The 19,057-nt window shown below is 39.6% G+C and overlaps 2 protein-coding genes across 3 annotated transcripts; one reads left to right on the top strand and one right to left on the bottom strand.

Annotated features, from left to right (window-relative positions):
- The first annotated feature begins 510 nt into the window (after positions 1–510).
- LOC107766666 (uncharacterized) lies at positions 511–10,425 on the top strand. 2 transcript variants are annotated; one of them, XM_016585482.2, is made up of 7 exons: positions 511–6,161; positions 6,247–6,500; positions 6,590–6,734; positions 7,409–7,607; positions 7,690–7,989; positions 8,075–8,766; positions 9,519–10,425. In XM_016585482.2, the coding sequence occupies exons 1-7, from the start codon at positions 1,035–1,037 to the stop codon at positions 10,170–10,172; spliced, it is 7,371 nt and encodes a 2,456-aa protein (XP_016440968.2). In that variant the 5' UTR covers positions 511–1,034; the 3' UTR covers positions 10,173–10,425. The 2 variants fall into 2 exon arrangements, with proteins under 2 accessions (XP_016440968.2, XP_075090606.1); XM_075234505.1 differs by having other exon boundaries at positions 526–6,161; positions 8,063–8,766.
- Positions 10,426–11,678: 1,253 nt separating this feature from the next.
- On the bottom strand, positions 11,679–16,428 carry LOC107766670 (uncharacterized). Its single transcript, XM_075235658.1, has 2 exons — positions 15,630–16,428; positions 11,679–12,688 (listed from the first exon to the last, which is right to left on the bottom strand). Exons 1-2 carry the CDS (start codon positions 16,308–16,310, stop codon positions 11,933–11,935), a joined length of 1,437 nt encoding a protein of 478 aa, XP_075091759.1. The 5' UTR covers positions 16,311–16,428; the 3' UTR covers positions 11,679–11,932.
- Between the last annotated feature and the right edge of the window lie 2,629 nt (positions 16,429–19,057).

A 19,057-nucleotide genomic window follows, 5' to 3' on the forward strand; every position in this document is an offset into this window, starting at 1 on the left:
ATATATAAAAAAATTAAAATAGTAATGGCAGCATAGCTATCTATGATAGATCACGGCACAATTAATGTTACATTTTTCACTTCTCAGTGATAACAAATTAACAATCCATGCATAACAATTTTGCACCAACAACAATAACAACCCAGTATAATTTCACTAGTGGGATCTGGGAAGGGTAGTGTGTACACAGACCTTACCTCTACCCTGGGGTAGAGAAACTGTTTCCAAATGACCCTCGGCATCCTTCCTTCCAAGAACTACCCATCCTGCTCTTGGGGTGACTCGAACTCACAAGAATTATGATTGATTGAAAGTGAAGGGTGCTTACCATCAAAGCAACCTACCTTGTCTAAACAATTTTGTGTGCCGATTTAACAATTTTGCATAACAATTTTGCATTTAATCGATTTAACTATGCCAAAAAGTAAAGGAGTCGAGGGCCGACATTGACGAAATCCAATAAACATTGTGGAGATAAATGTAATTAGATAATAAGTTTGGGGAACAAAAGGAAAAGACAAAACGATAATCCCTAATGTTCCGCTCATTGTTTCACCCCAATTTTCTCTCTCCAAACGAAGAGAAGTGATCTCTCTCTCTCTCTCTTCTATTGTCCGACGACTAGAGCAGTAGTAGGGCTTCTTCTCTAACGTCATTCATTCTCTCTCTAATCTCTATACACGGCGCACGTTAAACATCGCCGTCATATATCTTACGCCGTCGGAGGTAAGCTCATTATCCTGCCTGCTCATTTTCACCTGATCCAACAACCCGTTTCCGACCCGCTTTGCATCCATACCCTAATCTAGCCTGTAATACTGTTCAATATCTGTTCTATACTTCTATTCGATTTATTAGCTGTAATAATAAATTTATCCCCAATTAAACTACTACTACTCTCACTTTTTTTTGGGTTCCTAGGGTTTTTGTTATTGGATCATTTTACAGTGAGATTTTGGGGGCCGATAAACATTTTTTTGGGGGCTAGAGAAAACATTGTTATATACACTTTTGATGCGTTGTGGGGTTCTGATATGGCCAATCATGGCGGCGTTGGGAGCAAATTTGTTTCTGTGAATTTGAATAAATCATATGGACAGACTTCTCATCATGATAATAAATCTTATAGTGGTTCTTATGGCCAGGCCGGGGGGATGGGCCGCAGTCGGCCTGGTAGTGGGGGTGGAGGTATGGTTGTTCTGTCCCGGCATCGGAGTACGCAGAAAATTGGGGCGAAATTATCTGTTCCACCCCCCTTGAATTTGCCTTCATTGAGGAAAGAGCATGAGAAATTTGATTTATCAGGATCGGGCGGTGGGGCATTGGGAGGTGGTGGTCAAGGGAGTGGACCGAGGCCATCCTCCTCTGGTATGGGTTGGACTAAACCTGCTGCTGCTGCTGCTGTTGCACTGCAAGAGAAAGATGTGAGAAGTGATGGTCAGGTTGTTGTTGATGGTTTGGATCAGACTGGGCATAATATTGACGGCATCAACAACGAGGTTAGTGGATCCTATATGCCCCCTTCAGCTCGTGGAATTGGAGTTGGAATTGGAATTGGAGCTGCAGTTAATGGTCCTGCAAAAACATTTCCTTTGACTGCTGAGAAAGTCTCCGTTTTGAGAGGCGAGGATTTTCCTTCTCTTCAAGCTGCATTGCCTGCCTCGTCTGGACCGACAAACAAGCAAAAGGATGGTTTGAATCAAAAGCAGAAGCACCTATCTGGTGAAGGAACATCTGACGAACAGAGAGACAGTTACAACATGAGTTCAGTGGTTGATATGCGTCCTCATGGGCACTCTTCACGTCATGCAACTGGAAATGGCCTTGCAGTAAATGGGTATGAAAGACATGGTTTGAGCAGTGCTCGTAGGGCGGATCAACCTCGGAAGCAGGAAGATTTCTTTCCGGGGCCACTTCCATTAGTCCGGTTGAATCCTAGGTCTGATTGGGCTGATGATGAACGTGATACTGGACACGTATTTGCGGATAGGGGCAGAGATATTGGGATTTCAAAAGTTGATAATTATTGGGATAGGGATTTTGACCTGCCTCGAACTAATGTGTTGCCCCATAAAACTGCTCATAATCAATTTGAAAGGAGGGGTCCTAGAGAGGCTCAGACTGGGAATGGGTTTACCATTGATCCCCTGAGAGGTGACACCTATAGCAGGGATGTGAGAATACCTAGTAGAGAAGGGAGGGAAGGGAGCACATGGAGGAACTCAATCCTTCCTAGAGATGGTAAAGCTCCAGACATTGCCAATGACAGGAATGTTGTTAGCTCCAGGGAATCTTTTGTTAAGAAAGATTTTGGGAAAGATAACAAGTATGTCCCACCACATTTTGGGGACACCGCTCGTGATGAAAGTTTTACTGGAAGTCGGGATTATTCATACGGAAGGAAAGACACGGGTATTGTTACTGACAACAGACAACGGTGGAATCATGCAACAGAATCATCCAATAGTCGAGGGGTTGAGCACATGACTCAAGATCGCCTTGGTAGTGAACCGTCCAGCAGATTCAAGCGCGATGGCTTTCAGAACAACTCCGGGTCAAAACCTTCATTTGCATCCGTTGGGAAATCACTTCCTATGACTGATCCTGTTCTGAATGTGGGCAGGGAGAAAGGTGCCCGTTCAAGGGGTGAAAGGCCATACATAGAGGATCCATACCTGAAAGACTATGAATCTGCAGGATTTGATGAAAGGGATCTCTTTCCTGGAGGACTTTCTGCGGTGATCAAGAGAAAAAAGGATGTGGTTAAGCAGACTGATTTTTATGACCCTGTCCGAGAATCCTTTGAGGCTGAACTGGAACGAGTTCAAAAGATGCAAGAGCTTGAGCGACAACGAATTATGGAAGAACAAGAAAGAGCATTGGAGCAAGCTCGAAGGGAGGAAGAGGAGAGACAGAGAGTGATTAGAGAAGAGGAAGAGCGTCGACAAAAATTGGAAGATGAAGCACGAGAAGCTGCTTGGAGGGCAGAGCAAGAGCGGCTTGATGCAGTTAGAAGAGCTGAAGAGCAGAGAATTGCTAGAGAGGAAGAGAAAAGGAGGATTGTCATGGAGGAAGAAAGGAGGAAGCAGGCTGCTAAACTAAAGCTTCTGGAATTGGAGGCCAAGATAGCCAAGAGGCAGGCTGAAGGGCCAAAAACTGATACTTTAGTTGTCACCACCGATGACAAAATATCTCCCATGAACAAGGAAATTGATGTTTCAGGGGGAGCTGATATGGATAATTGGGATGAGAGTGAAAGAATGGTGGAACGTTTAACAACTTCAGCATCTTTTGACATCCCTGTCTTAAGCAGATCTGCTGATGTAAGTTCCCAGCACTATTCCTCTCGAGAGAATTTTTCAAATTTTCCGGACAGAGGAAGACCTATTAATTCGTGGAGAGGGGATGCACTTGAGAATGGAAGTAGCTCATCAATGTATCTACAGGACCAAGATATTGGCCATCATAGTCCAAGAAGGGATGCATCTGCTGGAGGCAGAGCAGCTCCCCGAAAAGATTTTTCAGGAGGAGCTGGATATTTGGCTTCTGGTAGTTATGCCAAAGGTGGACGAGAAGGATATACAGATGAATTTGGCCATCGGAAAGAGCATAGGTGGAACCTTCCTATGGATGCTGATCCATACACCAGGAACAGGGACATGGACACAGAATTTCATGATAATCTTTCAGATAGGTATGGTGATATTGGTTGGGGGCAAGCTCGTTCTCGTGGCAGTACACGCTTTCCTTACTCAGATCGGCTATATCAAAATTCTGAAGCAGATGAACCTTATTCCTATGGTAAGTCTAGGCATTCTGTGAGACAGCCACGTGTGCTTCCTCCACCTGTACTCTCTACTATGCAGAGAACTTTCAGGGGTATGAACGATCATCCTGGTACGTCGAACCTTATTGACAATGAAAGCCATTATGCTCATCATCGAGGAGGTGACTCTACGAGGCAGACAAGCTATCTTGGTGGCCATCTATCTGAACACGTTGCTCCCCTGCAGGAGAGCACTCTTGCAGAAGTTACTAAACTGAATAAAGATATAAGCCCAAGGTGTGATTCACAGTCTTCTCTATCTGTTACAAGCCCTCCGAACTCTCCGCCTCATCTCTCTCATGATGAATTGGATGAATCTGGAGATTCTCGTTCGGTATCTGTTTCCGCAGAAGGAAAAAATGTAAGTCTTTCTGGGTATGAATGTGCTCTCTTAAATGATAATTCTGCAAAAGATGCCATGAAGACGGCTTCCAGTTCTATCTCTGCTATTGAGGATGAAGACTGGAATGTGGAAGATAATGGTGAGTTGCAGCAGCAAGAAGAGTATGATGAGGATGAAGATGGTTATAGGGAAGAGGATGAAGTGCGTGAAGCAGATGATGAGAATCCTGACCTGAACCAAGAATTTGAAGATCTCCAATTAGGCGAGGAAGAATCATCTCACAAGTTGGATAACTTGGTTTTGGGCTTTGATGAGGGTGTCGAAGTTGCAATACCAAGTGATGATTTTGAGAGGAATTCAAGGAATGAAGAAAGTGTATTTGATAGACCTGAAACCTCTGAAGGTGGATCTGTATATGGGGTTCAAGTTGATGAAAAGTGCCTTCATCCTGTTGAGGCCCCCCCTGGGGCTAGTTTGGATAGCTCCTCTGACAGGGTCCAAGAAACTGAAAAAATTGTGCAAGAATCTGAGTTTAGAGTGAGTACTGAACCTCACAGTGCCGCAGCCTCAAATCTATTGGATGGCGTTGATGTGTATTGTGGCCCTAGCCTATGTGCTCAGCAAACTTTCTCATCCCTTGGCACTCCATCTTCTGGTGGTCAGACTAGTGTGTCAAGTTTAACATCTTCTAGTCAGCCTGATTTATCTGTTAAGCTTCAGTTTGGGCTGTTTTCTGGTCCTTCTTTAATACCTTCTCCAGTACCAGCCATCCAAATTGGTTCCATTCAAATGCCTCTTCATCTACATCCATCAGTTGGTCCATCCCTTACCCATATACATCCATCACAGCCTCCCATCTTCCAATTTGGTCAGCTCAGGTATTCATCTACTGTCTCACAAGGGATTGTGCCAATCACTGCTCAGTCAATGTCTTTTGGTCAGCCCAATGTGCAGGCTCATTACAACACCAGTCAGAACTCCGGTGGTTCTGTGCCTCCCCAGCCTGCTCTAGATGCTTCTACTCTGTGTGTGATGAAAGACAATGTTCAATCTCTTTCAGCAAATCAAGAACATACTTCTGCATTGAGGCCTGGAGGACATAATGACAGTAAGCCAGCACAAGGAAGTGCAGAAAGCAAAGCTCTTACAGCCAATATTATCGGGATTGCAGGTGCTGGTGATAGAAAGCTTATCTCAGAGTTAGCTCTTCAAGCTGAGGCTAGGGGCTTGACTAATGCTGATAGGCATGTGCAGCCATCTAAGGGGAAGGGTTCTGATGGCAAGCAGTCCTCTGTGCTGCCATCAACTCAGTCAGTTTCTAATGAGAAAAATTATGCTGGGGGCAGGGCTCAAGGCCAAGCATACGGCAACAAGGGTAAAAGATTCACGTATGCTGTAAAAGGTTCTGGGTTGAGGTCATCTTTTCCAACTTCTGATGGTCCTTATTCTGAGTCAAGTAGATTTCAGAGGCGGCCTCGTCGAACAGTTCAGCGAACTGAGTTTCGAATCCGGGAAAATTCAGATAGCAGGCAATCATCCAACATGGTTTTTTCTAATGACTCTGGTCTTGGTGAAAATTTAAATCACGGTGGGAAATTTGCTACAGTGATTATTGCAAAAAGTGGATCAAAGAGGGGATCCTTCTCTAGTAAGCTACCGAAGCAAAATGTAGAGTTTGATCCTATGTCAGCAAATGCTGCTTCTCATGAGGTTGATTCCAGTAACAAGCCAAGCAAAGATGACAGAAAGGCTGTGCTGCACAAAAGTCAGAATACTTCACACGCTGGCGAGGGAAATCTAAAAAGGAACATATCCGAGGAGGATGTTGATGCCCCGTTGCAGAGTGGTGTTGTGCGTGTTTTTAAACAGCCTGGCATAGAAGCACCTAGCGATGAAGATGACTTTATTGAAGTCAGGTCTAAGAGGCAAATGCTGAATGATCGGCGAGAACAAAGAGAAAAAGAGATCAAGGCGAAATCCCGTGTTTCTAAGGTTTTGGCGAGTTATCCATATTCATTTTTACCTGTTGATATTTATGCGATGTTATATCTTAACCTTTTCTTAATCATGTTTTCAGCCTCCACGCAAACCTCGGACGACTAGACAAAGTATTGCAGTCACAACTAGCCCAAATAAAATCTTTGCATCTGTGGGTGGAGAAACACAGAATAAGAATAATTATTCAGATATTATTGCTTCAGAGGCGCACATATCTGCTTATAAGAATGTGTCCACTGGATTTACTACCGTGGTGTCACAGCCACTAGCTCCAATTGGAACACCTTCAGGGAGCAATGGATCTCAGCCTGATAAACAATTTTATACTGCCAAGTATGTGTGTTCTATTGGCAAAATCATAGCAAAAGAACCTCTTGTCCTCCTGAAATGCTTATCAGTATGTTATTCATTTACTTCGACAGGTTGCTCCAAACCACCTCTGGTAGTGTTGTTTCTGCTGGTGGAGATGACCTTGAGCCAGGCCTGATGTTTGAGAGCAAGAAGAATACAGAGAATGCTACATCATCACCTCTAAACTCATGGGGTAGTGCACAGATCAATCAACAGGTGTTTTCTTTTGTCGGTTTTAGTCCACCTAATTATCTGTGATGTTTTATGCAGTCAGGAACCACTTCCGGTTAGATCACTGTCATTTCTGTCGTTCAAATTATACTTTGATGAGATGTCCAATGAAAAGTTTAACGCTGGTTTTGCTAGCTCGATAGTAAATGACACAGTTCCATTGCGCACCTATGCATCCAAAAGTTTTTCTGTGCTAGCATTTTATTTGCGGGATTCACCAGTTCTAATCTTCCGTTTGAGCATTTTATTTGCGGGATTCACCAGTTCTAATCTGCCGTTTCAAAATGTCTTCGCTGCTTTGTTTTCCTCTCTACTATTAGTTTTCCTCCTGCAAACCTAAAATTAATGGAGTGACTATTCTTTTCCAAATTATTGATATGGTATCAAACATATTTGGCTATATTTGGGCCAGAAGTCCGCCATGATTTCTTTCTTGGAACATCAGCTAAATAATGCCTTATTTTGTTACTGGATTTTATCATCTGCTTTTTTATAAATGGTACTGGATATTCACATATTTTAATCTTGAGTTATTGGTGGTGTTATTGCTCGTTGGTCTTTTGTTTATTACTGTGTTGGCTATGGGATCTATTTTCTTTGTGGGTCATTATCGCTGCAATCATTGGCTCTGAGAAATTTTCTGACTCACTTTGGCATAGGTCATTGCCTTGTCGCAGAGCCAACTTGAAGAGGCTATGAACCCTGCCAGGTTTGAAGCACATGCAGCTTCTGTTGGAGCTCATGGTGCAGTCACTGAGCCCATCTTACCATCATCATCCATCTTAACAAAGGACAAATCTTTTTCTTCTGCTGCAAGTCCAATTAACTCCCTGCTTGCTGGCGAGAAAATTCAATTTGGTAACCCTCCTTGTCATATCATATGCATGTATTATTGAGTTATCATTATATTGTTCGGATAATCTAATCCACCGTTTAATAGGTGCTGTTACTTCCCCAACAGTCCTTCATACTAGTAGTCGTGTTGTTTCACATGGGATTGGAGCTCCAGGATCTAATCGAGCTGAAGTACAAATTTCCCGTAATATTTCTCCAGATGAGAGTGATTGTACCCTTTTCTTTGAGAAAGACAAACGTGCAAATGATTCATGTGTAAATGTACAAGATTGTGAGGCTGAAGCTGAAGCAGCTGCTTCTGCTGTTGCTGTAGCGGCTATCAGCAGTGATGAAATTGTCGGGAATGGACTAGGCTCTGCTATTTCAGAAGCTAAAACCTTTGAAGGTACGATGGTTGAAATATCCCAATGTGCTTTGTTTATCATTTGATTGTTCTGTCAGTAACCTTTATTAATCAGTCTGTATGGCAGGTGATCAGCAATTGAGCAGCCAATCAAGGGCAGAAGAGTCTCTTAGCGTATCTCTTCCTGCTGATCTCAATGTTGAAACTCCTCCGATATCATTGTGGCAGCCCCTGCCAAGTCCCCAGAATTCTTCGAGCCAAATCCTATCTCATTTTCCTGGTGGCCCACCGTCACATTTTCCTTTCTATGAGATGAATCCTGTGTTAGGTGGTCCTATTTTTGCCTTTGGTCCACATAAAGAGTCGGGTGGCTCCCAATCACAGTCACAGAAGGCTACTGTGTCTAGTTCAGGTCCACTTGGTGCATGGCAGCAATGCCATTCTACGTTGGACTCATTCTACGGTCATCCAGCAGGGTTTACTGGCCCTTTCATAGGCCCACCCGGAGGTATCCCTGGGGTTCAAGGTCCACCACACATGGTGGTCTATAATCATTTTGCACCAGTTGGACAGTATGGCCAGGTTGGATTGAGCTTTATGGGTACCACTTATTTACCTTCTGGAAAGCAGCCTGATTGGAAGCACACACCCTCATCCTCTGCAATGGGCATCGCCGAGGGGGATATGAATAACGTAAATATGGCTGGTTCTCAGCGCAGTTTATCAAATATGCCTGCTACCATCCAGCATCTTGGCCCTGCGTCACCAATTATGCCCATGGCTTCTCCTTTGGCCATGTTTGATGTATCTCCCTTCCAGGTAAGGAATGCGATTCCATCAGCGATGTGAGTTGATCTGTTGGATTAACGCCCCCCCCCCCCCCCCCCCCCCCCTTTTTTTTTTCCCCCCTCTATTTGCTCCCCCGATAGGGGGGAAAAAGACAAAAAGGAGGGCATGTGAATAGAATTGTTCCTTAAAATATGGAATCTGTCATGCTCTAGATGAGCGGAGGGTATATCGGAAACAACCTCTCTATCTTCACCAAGTAGGGGTAAAGGTCTACGTACACATTACCTTTCCCCTACCGGGTGAAAGTAGAGAGGCTGTTTCCGATATACCCTCGGCTCATCTAGAGCATTACAGATTCCATATTTTAAGGAGTAAATCAGTAAGTTCTGGCTAGTGTATTATGTAAAAAAAAATAAGATTGTTCTCCCATTTGTGGTGGAGAATACATGTTTTAATTGTCTTCATTTCTTGGGATGTAACTTTTGCACAATCTTTGTTTTTTTACATGATACACTTGCCGGAACTATTGAGTTGCTCCTTAAAATATGGAATCTGTAATGCTCTAGATGAGCCGAGGGTATATCAGAAACATCCTCTCTACTTTCATCAGGTAGGGGTAAGGTATGCGTACACACTACCTTCGGATCCCACTTGTGGGATTATACTATTTTTTTTTTTTTTTTGGTTGTTGTGTTTGTGGTGCTCTAGATTTTTGTTATGTGATCTATTGGTGCAAGTAGTTCTCATATATAACATTGTACTTTGCTTTGGTTTCTACTCAGTCTGCACCTGAAATGCCAGTCCAAGCTCGCTGGTCTCATGTCCCTGCGTCACCTCTTCATTCTGTTCCCATCTCTCATCCCTTGCAGCAGCAAGCTGAATGCGCATTGCCTTCTAAATTTGGGCACGGTCATTCTGTGGATCAGTCATTGAATACTAATAGGTTCTTGGAGTCTCATCCTTCTGAAGCCTCTGATGGTACCCCCAGTTTTACAGTTGCAACAGATGCCAATGCAGCTCAGTTTCCTGATGAATTGGGCCTTGTGCATTCTTCTAAGTCTGGGGCTACTGGTGGTTCTGCTCAGAGTCTTGTCAGTCAAAGCTCCTCCGGATGTGTTAATGCAGATATTGGCAAAAATGATACTCTCAGAAACCGCGTTAGCGACAACGGTAAAGAGCCGGGCAGCAGTGGTTTCAAAACACAATCCCAACAGAAGAATACATCTGCTCAGCAGAGTCAATCTGCAGGCTATAACTATCACAGGGGTGGTGGGATGTATCAAAGAAATATGGCTGGAAATGATTGGTCCCATCGCAGAATGGGTTTCCATGGCAGAAATCAGTCTTTGGGTGCAGAAAAGGGCTTTCCATCTATTAAGGTGAAACAAATATACGTGGCAAAGCAAACCATCAGTGGGACAAAAACCACGGGATGAGCAGACTGCATGGTTTAGAGATCTTGATAGGGAAGGATCTGTTTTTGAGAATATTTGTCAGTGGGACATTCAAGCTAGTTTTGGTACCTTCTTCCATTTACGGCTTCTGAAAATAACTTAATTTGGACTTAGATAACTGGTTGGTGATTATAGTGATCCTCTCAATTTTGTCCGAAATATGGATTACTAAGTTGTGGTTTGGTTGCTGAGATTTGAAATTAAAACCTGTGCGCGGATGTTATCTGCAAAAAAATTTCAGCTCCTTTTCGCTTGGTTGCTTTTCATCAATTTAGCTTGCGTTTGGACATTATTCACGCGGCATCTAAAAATCTTAGTAAATTTAAGTTTGTCCTAAAGTTTCTATTAGGTGGCACTTTCGCTATTTCAACTTTATGCGAAGTTTTGCCGGATGTTTAAGCTAGCGTTTGACCATAGATTTTCAAATTTATTTTGAAAAATCTAATTTGGGTTAAGTTTGGTTTGAAGATGAAAATGTGTTGGGACATGTTTTCAAAATGTATTTTATTTTATTTTTTTAAAATTTGAAACTTGACTTATACCCACAAGTTCTAAAAACTATCACAAATACCTAACATTACCTTCATCAATAATATTTATTATCACATATCATAGTCCTTAACATAAATAAATTTGGTATAAAATATCAATAACATTCATTATCATTATCACAAACTATAGTCCTGAACATAAATAAATTTGGTATAAAATTATCATTTTTATACAATGAACTACATAATACAATATCAGATGACCGAGAAAACGAATTAGCATTGTTACAAAATAATAAATTGTGGGCTATTTTATAAAATATAAAAGTTTGGGACAATTTTTAAAAAATATAATAGTAATAATTTGGGCCAAGCTGGTTTTGAAATTTGGAGTTTGGGTTTTGAAATTTGCCAAAATATAAGTAAAATTTATGAACAAACATGTATTGGACAAAATCAATAGCCAAACGGTCCTGAGTAAAAAGGGATCTTTCGACAATTAAATTTGGGTCAGAGCATGGCATGTTTCTTGATATGGCGCTACTACATCGAATGTGATGGTAGAAAGACACGATATATTTCGCTGTTGAAAGGAATATAAAGACAAAGTATGAACTCTTTCAAGAATTCCATTTTCGTTGCTATGGATTCGTACTTGCAAATATGCTTCAGTATGGCCATAACAGTTACCGTCAATTAATTTCTGAGACAATTTGTTAAAGTAAAGATCAAGCGTCCTCACAAAAACCAAAACCGATACTCTGTTGTCCTATTTCTTTTCGATCTAATCTTGAAATTCGGACCGTTTTCCTACATATAATCTTTATTTATAATGGCATACTTGTACAAAAGTTGGCCCAGTTCACTAGAAAATTACTATACTTAAATATTTACGCATAGTTACTTTATGTTTTGAATTTTTCTTTCTTAACTCTATGTTCAATCAAATATCAGAAAAAACTCTTTTTAATGCTAAATTGATTTTTATTAAAAAAAGTTGAAAAAAGAAATCCGAGTCACCTCTTGTTTTTTCTCATAAAAATTGAAATAATTGCAACCCTACTACTTATAACTACAAAAAATACTCAACAACATAATTTTCCTACTACTCCAAACTACGTACCCAACCAAAAAGCTGAAAAACAAAAGAACAGACTTAAAAAACAAGCGGGGAAAAAAAGAAAAAGACAAACAAGGAAAAAGAAACAGCGTTCCCAGATAAGACAAACCATAATAAACTTAATAGAAAGATCAGAGCGACATATCTTTGGTTATCCACTTGACAAGTCCATCATCTTCCAACGTGTCCCAAAAATCATCACCTGCCACATTTACCTCTCCATTACTCACCCCGTTTTGGACTTGTAATTCTTCCACTACCATTGGCAACTTATTATTATGATCAGTACTACTAACTGTAGTAGCATATTCTGAAATTGGAAAGTTGGTTTTGGCCTTTTCTCCTCTAAATTCAATAGCCTTCTTGTCATAAGCTCTAGCAGCTTCTTCAGCAGTAACAAAAGTACCAAGCCAAACTCGTTGCGCTTTATGTGGGTCTCGAATTTCTGCTGCCCATTTTCCCCACGGCCTCTGTCTCACTCCTCTGTATTCCTTCTTCGTATTTCTCCTTCTTTTCCTTCCCTTCTGCAACTCCAAATTCTCAGGCTTTACATGAAAAGAAGTACGACACGCTAGATAAGTGGTAGCTGACGCAGTTGGCTCCACAATGCTCCTACGTGGCAATGACGTGGCTGCACTTGCATTTTCAATTTCCCTTAAAAGCTGAGCTGCGCCTTCGCCGTCCGTCCGTCCATCGGCGCCGGAGATCACATGCCGGAGAGCTGACACCATAAAGTAAAACTCTTGGTCTTGTGTCAATTTGTGGGTGATGCTACATTTTTTATTCTCTTGAAGTTGAGAATCTTGTACGGGTCTAGATTCTTGAGAGAATCTATTGAAGTAGTTAATGTTTGACATGGATAGAGTGGTGCTGATGATGATGGAGTGTGTGCGTATTTATATGTATATTTCCTTTTTGGGGATGTGGCTGGAACACGTGCACACGGGGTTAACCAGATTGTATGCCACGTGTGGAATAGTTTTGATTACTTATGTCAGCAGATATTGACGTGCCTATTTGGAAGACTTGGCCTTTGTAGGCGAATATAGTTAAAGGGGCTATCCACTTGACAGCGCAACATTCTTGTACTTCGGACTTGTAATCATCGGAACTTTCTGGAAGGACCATAGACGCTTCCTCTCCAGTTCCCACACACTATATATAGAAAGCTTCTTTATCTGCTGTTTTTTCGGTTTATAAACTAATTACTCTCCACTCTCAAATTTCTCTTTTATTTTTATACGTTCAGAAAAGATTTTTTTGATTATTTTATTCTTATTTATGTTTTATGATATAATCCTTCTTCATAAAATACTTACTCATCATTAATGTATTTATAATTTTCAAGAACAATTAATACTAAGAATAAAATTTAAAAATATAATTAATTTAGTCTTAAACTTCTAAAATAACTACTATATGGGATTAAAATGTAAAAGTTGGTTATTTGATGAATAATAATATTAATAAATAAATTATTGTGCAGTAATTAATAATATAAAGAGCAGAATAACTTATTCTGACAACATTTAAAATATTAATTTCAGATTAGCATTATTTATTATGAGAAAGAATTAATATAAATGACTTGTGTTGATTGAATATATGACCAATTGTGCGAAATTCAATAACCCGGCGTCAATGATAAAACTTATATCTATATGACATTAACAATTTGTAAAGTGAAGCTATAAAAAAAATACAATCATAAATGTATATAAGATAAACAATATAGTCTATACTCAGATAATCCATTTGGAGTAGGACGAGTAATATCACACGAGGTTAGCCAGACTGTATGCCATGTGTAGGAGGACGGAATTGCTGAGCCACGTAATACTGAGGAAGTTCAGTGAATTGAGCTTTTATTAACTTGGCTCTTTCAGAAGATTCAGAATTACGTCAAATATAATCAATACTAGGTCCTCGCACTTGACAGCGCAACATCCTCGTATTCGGGAATTCGGACATGTAATCCTCGAAGGTTCTAGAACGAAGCTTAGAAGCTTCTACTTGAATTTGCACTCACTTTGGTTAGTGGCGGATCCATCCTATTTAATTTGGAGCCATAAACTAGAATTTCTATATAATTTTGTGAAGATTTTAATGTGTAGTGCAATGTGAACCCATGGTCAAAAATCGATGTTGGGTCGGCCTAGGTTCAGATCCTATGGCCACATATTTTATTTTGTTTTTACCTTTTCTTTTCTTTTGTTTTCTTCTCTTTCTTTTTTCTGCTTTATTACTATAAGTTGAGATTTATTTTTATCTTGAACTGCTCTGAGTTTGTTTTAATCCCTCCGTTCCAATTTATGTGAACCTATTTGACTGGGCATGGAGTTTAAGAAAATATAAAGACTTTTGAAATTTGTGGTCCTAAACAAGTCAAAAAAGAGCCCACAGTATTGTGTGGTTATAAAAGCTTCTCATTAAGGGTAGAATTATAAGTTAAAGCAAAATTATTTCTAAATTTAGAAAGGGGTCATTATTTTTAGAACGGATGGAGTAACATATCTAAATTGCATGATAAGACTTGCTTAATCATATTTTTAATACTAAAGATAGTTTGGTTTTGCTAAGCAATTCACATATAAAGAATTAGTTACATGCTATAAGGCTTTTGGATATTTTTGTGCTTCTTTTTGAGCTAAAACTTGAATAAGTTTCAACATTTGCTGCATTAATTTGTCATTAGCATTTTGCTTTTCCTCTTTATTTTAATATAGTAAAAATCGAATCGATTTAAAATTATATTATTTTAATAATTATTTAAAATTGATAATATTAATAATATAAAATAAAAATTTAAATTTACCAAGTGTGGAGTTTATTTCTTTAGATATCAGCAAAACTTATATCGTAAACACTAGTAATGCATCCATAGTCTTATAATTCTGGATCCGCGTCTGTTTGGTCGATATCCTATTATCAAGTAATTTTTAGTAATATTTTCTTTTTATTTTAACCATCGTATTTTGACTCTGTGTGTAGCATTTTCATTTATCGTATAATTTTTCTGGACCAGTGAGCCTACTAAATTATTTACATTTAAGCGCCACAATTCCGTTTAATCTCACTTTTACTTCACTGCTCTTATGCTGGCTAAATTTGCAATGCACATCGTCATTTTTACTTTTACTTATTCTAAGACCCTTATTTCTTAAGCGCTTCTCCACCATTCACGCTTTTGATTTACACCATCACTGGTTTCGTCAATTCTCATAGTATTGTTAGCAAATAAAGTACATCATATGACCTATTTTGTATTATATGCTGATTAGCTTATACAAAATTAGGGTAAACAAGTATCCTTGCGCAATGCCGATCACTAGTGTGAATCCACAATTACTGAGAACTTCATATTTTTAACTATTGTTCACACACTGGTGATGATGACTCCTTCATAAATATCTGTTGTGACGTTTATATATTAAATAAGATAACTATGTAATCTTGTACGGGTCTAGATTCTTCAAATTCGGACCTTTTTCATACATGTAGTGTAGTCTTTATTTTTAATGGCATAAAATACTTGTACAAAAGTTGGATCAGTTCACTAGAAAACTAATGTTTTGAATTTTTCTTTCAATCAAATATCAGAAAAATCTCTTTTTAATGCTAAATTGATTTTTATTAAAAAAAGTTGAAAAAAGAAATCCGAGCCACCTATTGTTTTTTCTCATAAAAATTGAAATAATTGCAACTCTACTACTTATAACCACAAAAAATACTCGAACAACATAATTTTCCTAAAAAACAAGCGGGAAAAAGAAGAAAAAGTCAAACAAGGAAAAAGAAACAGCGTCCATAAACTTAATAGAAACATCAGAGCGACATATCTTTGGTTATCCACTTGACAAGTCCATCATCTTCCAACGTGTCCCAAAAATCATCACCATTTTGCGTACTGCTTTCACCATTATCATCACCTGCCACTTTTACCTCTCCATTGTACAACCCGTTTTGGACTTGTAATTGATCTTCCACTACCAGTGGCAACTTATTATTATGATCAGTACTAACTGTAGTAGCATATTCTGAAATTGGGAAGTTGGTTTTGGCCTTTTCTCCTCTAAATTCAACAGCCTTCTTGTCATAAGCTCTAGCAGCTTCTTCAGCAGTAACAAAAGTACCAAGCCAAACTCGTTGCGCTTTATGTGGGTCTCGAATTTCTGCTGCCCATTTTCCCCACGGCCTCTGTCTCACTCCTCTGTATTCCTTCTTCGTATTTCTCCTTCTTTTCCTTCCCTTCTGCAACTCCAAATTCTCAGGCTTTACATGAAAAGAAGTACGACACGCTAGATAAGTGGTAGCTGACGCAGTTGGCTCCACAATGCTCCTACGTCGCAATATGGAAGCTGACGTGACTGCACTTGCATTTTCAACTTCCCGTAAAAGCTGAGCTGCTTCGCCGTCCGCCCGTCCATCGGCGCCGGAGATCACATGCCGGAGAGCTGACACCATAAAGTAAAACTCTTGGTCTTGTGTCAATGTGTGGTGATGGTACATTTTTTACTCTCTTGAAGTTGAGAATCTTGTACGGGTCTAGATTCTTGAGAGAATCTATTGTCCTTAAATTCGAAGTAGTTAATGTTTGACACGGATAAGGTGGTGCTGATGAGTCAAACGAGGATAGAGTGTGTGCGCGTATTTATATAGTTTCCTTTTTGGGGATGTGGCTGCAACACTGACTGCACATGAGTTAGCCAGATTGTATGCCACGTGTGGAAAAGTTTGAATACTTGAGGTTTAGGTCACATATAGTCAAAGGGCTTTCTACTTGACAGCGCAGCATTATAGTATTAGGACATGTTATCCTCGGAGGTTCTCGAAGGATCGTGGAAGCTTCTGCTTCGAGCTCGGACAACTATAAGATAAGCTTCTTTTGCTAGTTATTAGCGAGTTATTGATAAATAAATAAGTAAGTAATAATAAATGAATTATTGTGTAGTAATAATTTACTTCTTCGTTTCAATGCATATGAGGTATAGTTTGACTCAGCATCGAATTAAAAATAATAATTTAAATTTATGTTCATAGTGACTTTAAGAGGAAATAACTTTCTGAGGCCATGGTATTTGTGCAACGATAAAAGCTTTATCTTAATGATAAAATAAAATGTTTAATATTGAATTATTTATCAAATATAAATATTTATTATTCTTTTTTAAACGAGCTAATAAGAAAAAATGTGTCATGTAAATTTAAACAGATGGAGTAATTTTATGCGAGAGATACATATTTTAAAGATATTTTAAATATTAAATAAAGATCAACACGTCCTCTTGTCCACTTTAATTAATTTTTGGCTTTTTTCTTGTTGTCCACAATATTTTATTTTTTTCAGATATCAAGAAAGAATTAATTTCTTTCTTCCAAAGTTGTTGTCACGATCCAATTTCACCAATAGGTCGTGATGGCTCCCAAGCCAACTAGTGAATTAGACATATTATTCCTCTTTTAATAAGTTTCTGAGCAATTAAGCATTCCTTATTTGCAAGATTCAAGAAAATAAAAGATTTAAATAAATAAAACCAAAGTAATAATTCACTACCACAATTCTACTAGTGTGTGTGCCAAGACCTGGTGTCATAAGTGTATGAATATCTACTAGATTATACAAAATTCTAAATACTGTCTGAACATAAAATAGACAGAATACGAGTACGAAGAGAGACACTATAACGACCCGGCCGGTCGTTCTGAGAGTTACAGCCTCGTTTCCCCCATTTCTGCTTCTTTTTGTGATCTTCAGCTATATTATGATATATCGGGCTAGTTGGTTCGAGTCCGGGGTGGTTTCAGAGTGGATCGAGACACTTAGTCTCTAAAGTAGAAGTTTAAGTTGGAAAAGTTAATCGGACGTTGACTTATGTGTAAACGACCTCGCATTTGAATTTTGATGGTTCCGTTAGCTCCGTTAGGTGATTTTGGACTTAGGAGCGCGTCCAGAATGTGATTTGGAGGTTCGTGGTAGAATTAGGCTTGAATTTGGCGAAAGATAGAATTTTGGTGATTTTGGCCGGCAGTGAAAATTTTGATATCGGGGTCGGATTGGATTTCCGGAAGTTAGAGTAGGTTCGTGGCGTCATTTTAGACCTGTGTGCAAAATTTGAGGTCATTCAGACGTGATTTGGTAGGTTTCGGCATTATTGGTAGAATTCGGAAGTTTAAAAGTTCTTAAGCTTGAATCCGGGGGTAATTTGGTGTTTTGATATTGTTTTGTGTGATTCGAAGATTCGACTAAGTTCGTATGGTGTTTTAGGATTGGTTGGTATGTTTGGTTGAGGTCCCGGGGGCCTCAGGCGTGTTTCGGATGCTCAACGGGTCATTTTTGGACTTAGGGAGTTGGCAGATTTTCTGGTGTTATTGCAGACATTTTTCTTTATCGCGTTCGCGAGGGAGATCTCTCGATCGCGTAGGTCATCTGAGAGGTCAGCTAAAATTGCTCTTCGCATTCCCGAACATGAAGACGCGATCGCGTAAGGTTATCAGGCACTGCACCGCGAACACGTGGGCTAGGCCGCGTTCGCTAAGAAGAAGTGAGGCAGCAGTGGAGTTTGGGTGTTACTCTTCGGGGTCGCGTGAGGAAAATTGCGATCGCGTAGGTGTGAGCAGCTAGTGCATCGCATTCGCGTGAGGTGTTACGCGTTCGCGTAGAGTAAATTTCTAAGGGAGCGAAGTTGTTCTTCACGATCGCGAGGCCATTTCAGCGATCGCGATTAAGAAAATCTGGGTAGTAGTGTTAAATTTCAAAATCGAGGGTTTGAACCTATTTTTCATATTTTGAGCTAGAGACCACGGATTTAGGCGATATTTGAAGGGATTTTCAGGGAGTTGAATGGGGTAAGTATTTCTCACTTGGTTTTGGTTATATTCCATGATTATAACTTGATTTTTTATCATCTAAATTGTGATTTGGGGTGAAAAATTAGGAAAAAAGTGGAAGAGTTCTTGAGATGGAATTTTGAGGTTTTGGAGGGGATTTTGTTGTCAGATTTTGATAAATTTGGTATGACTAGACTCGTAAGTGAATGGGCTTTCAAGTTTTTTAAATTTTGTTGGATTTCAAGACGTGGGCCAGAGGGCCGGTTTTGAGCCAATTTCGGGATTTTGGTCTAAATTAGTAGTTTTCTTATGGAATTCATTCATTTAGCCTATATTGATCGTATTGTATTGCTTGTAGCTAGATTCGGGATGTTTGGAGGCCGATTCGAGAGGCAAGGGCATTGCGGGGTAGAGATTTGCTTGTATTG

This window comes from Nicotiana tabacum, chromosome 17, assembly GCF_000715075.1.
Source record: "Nicotiana tabacum cultivar K326 chromosome 17, ASM71507v2, whole genome shotgun sequence".
In the NCBI taxonomy this organism is placed as follows: domain Eukaryota; kingdom Viridiplantae; phylum Streptophyta; class Magnoliopsida; order Solanales; family Solanaceae; genus Nicotiana; species Nicotiana tabacum.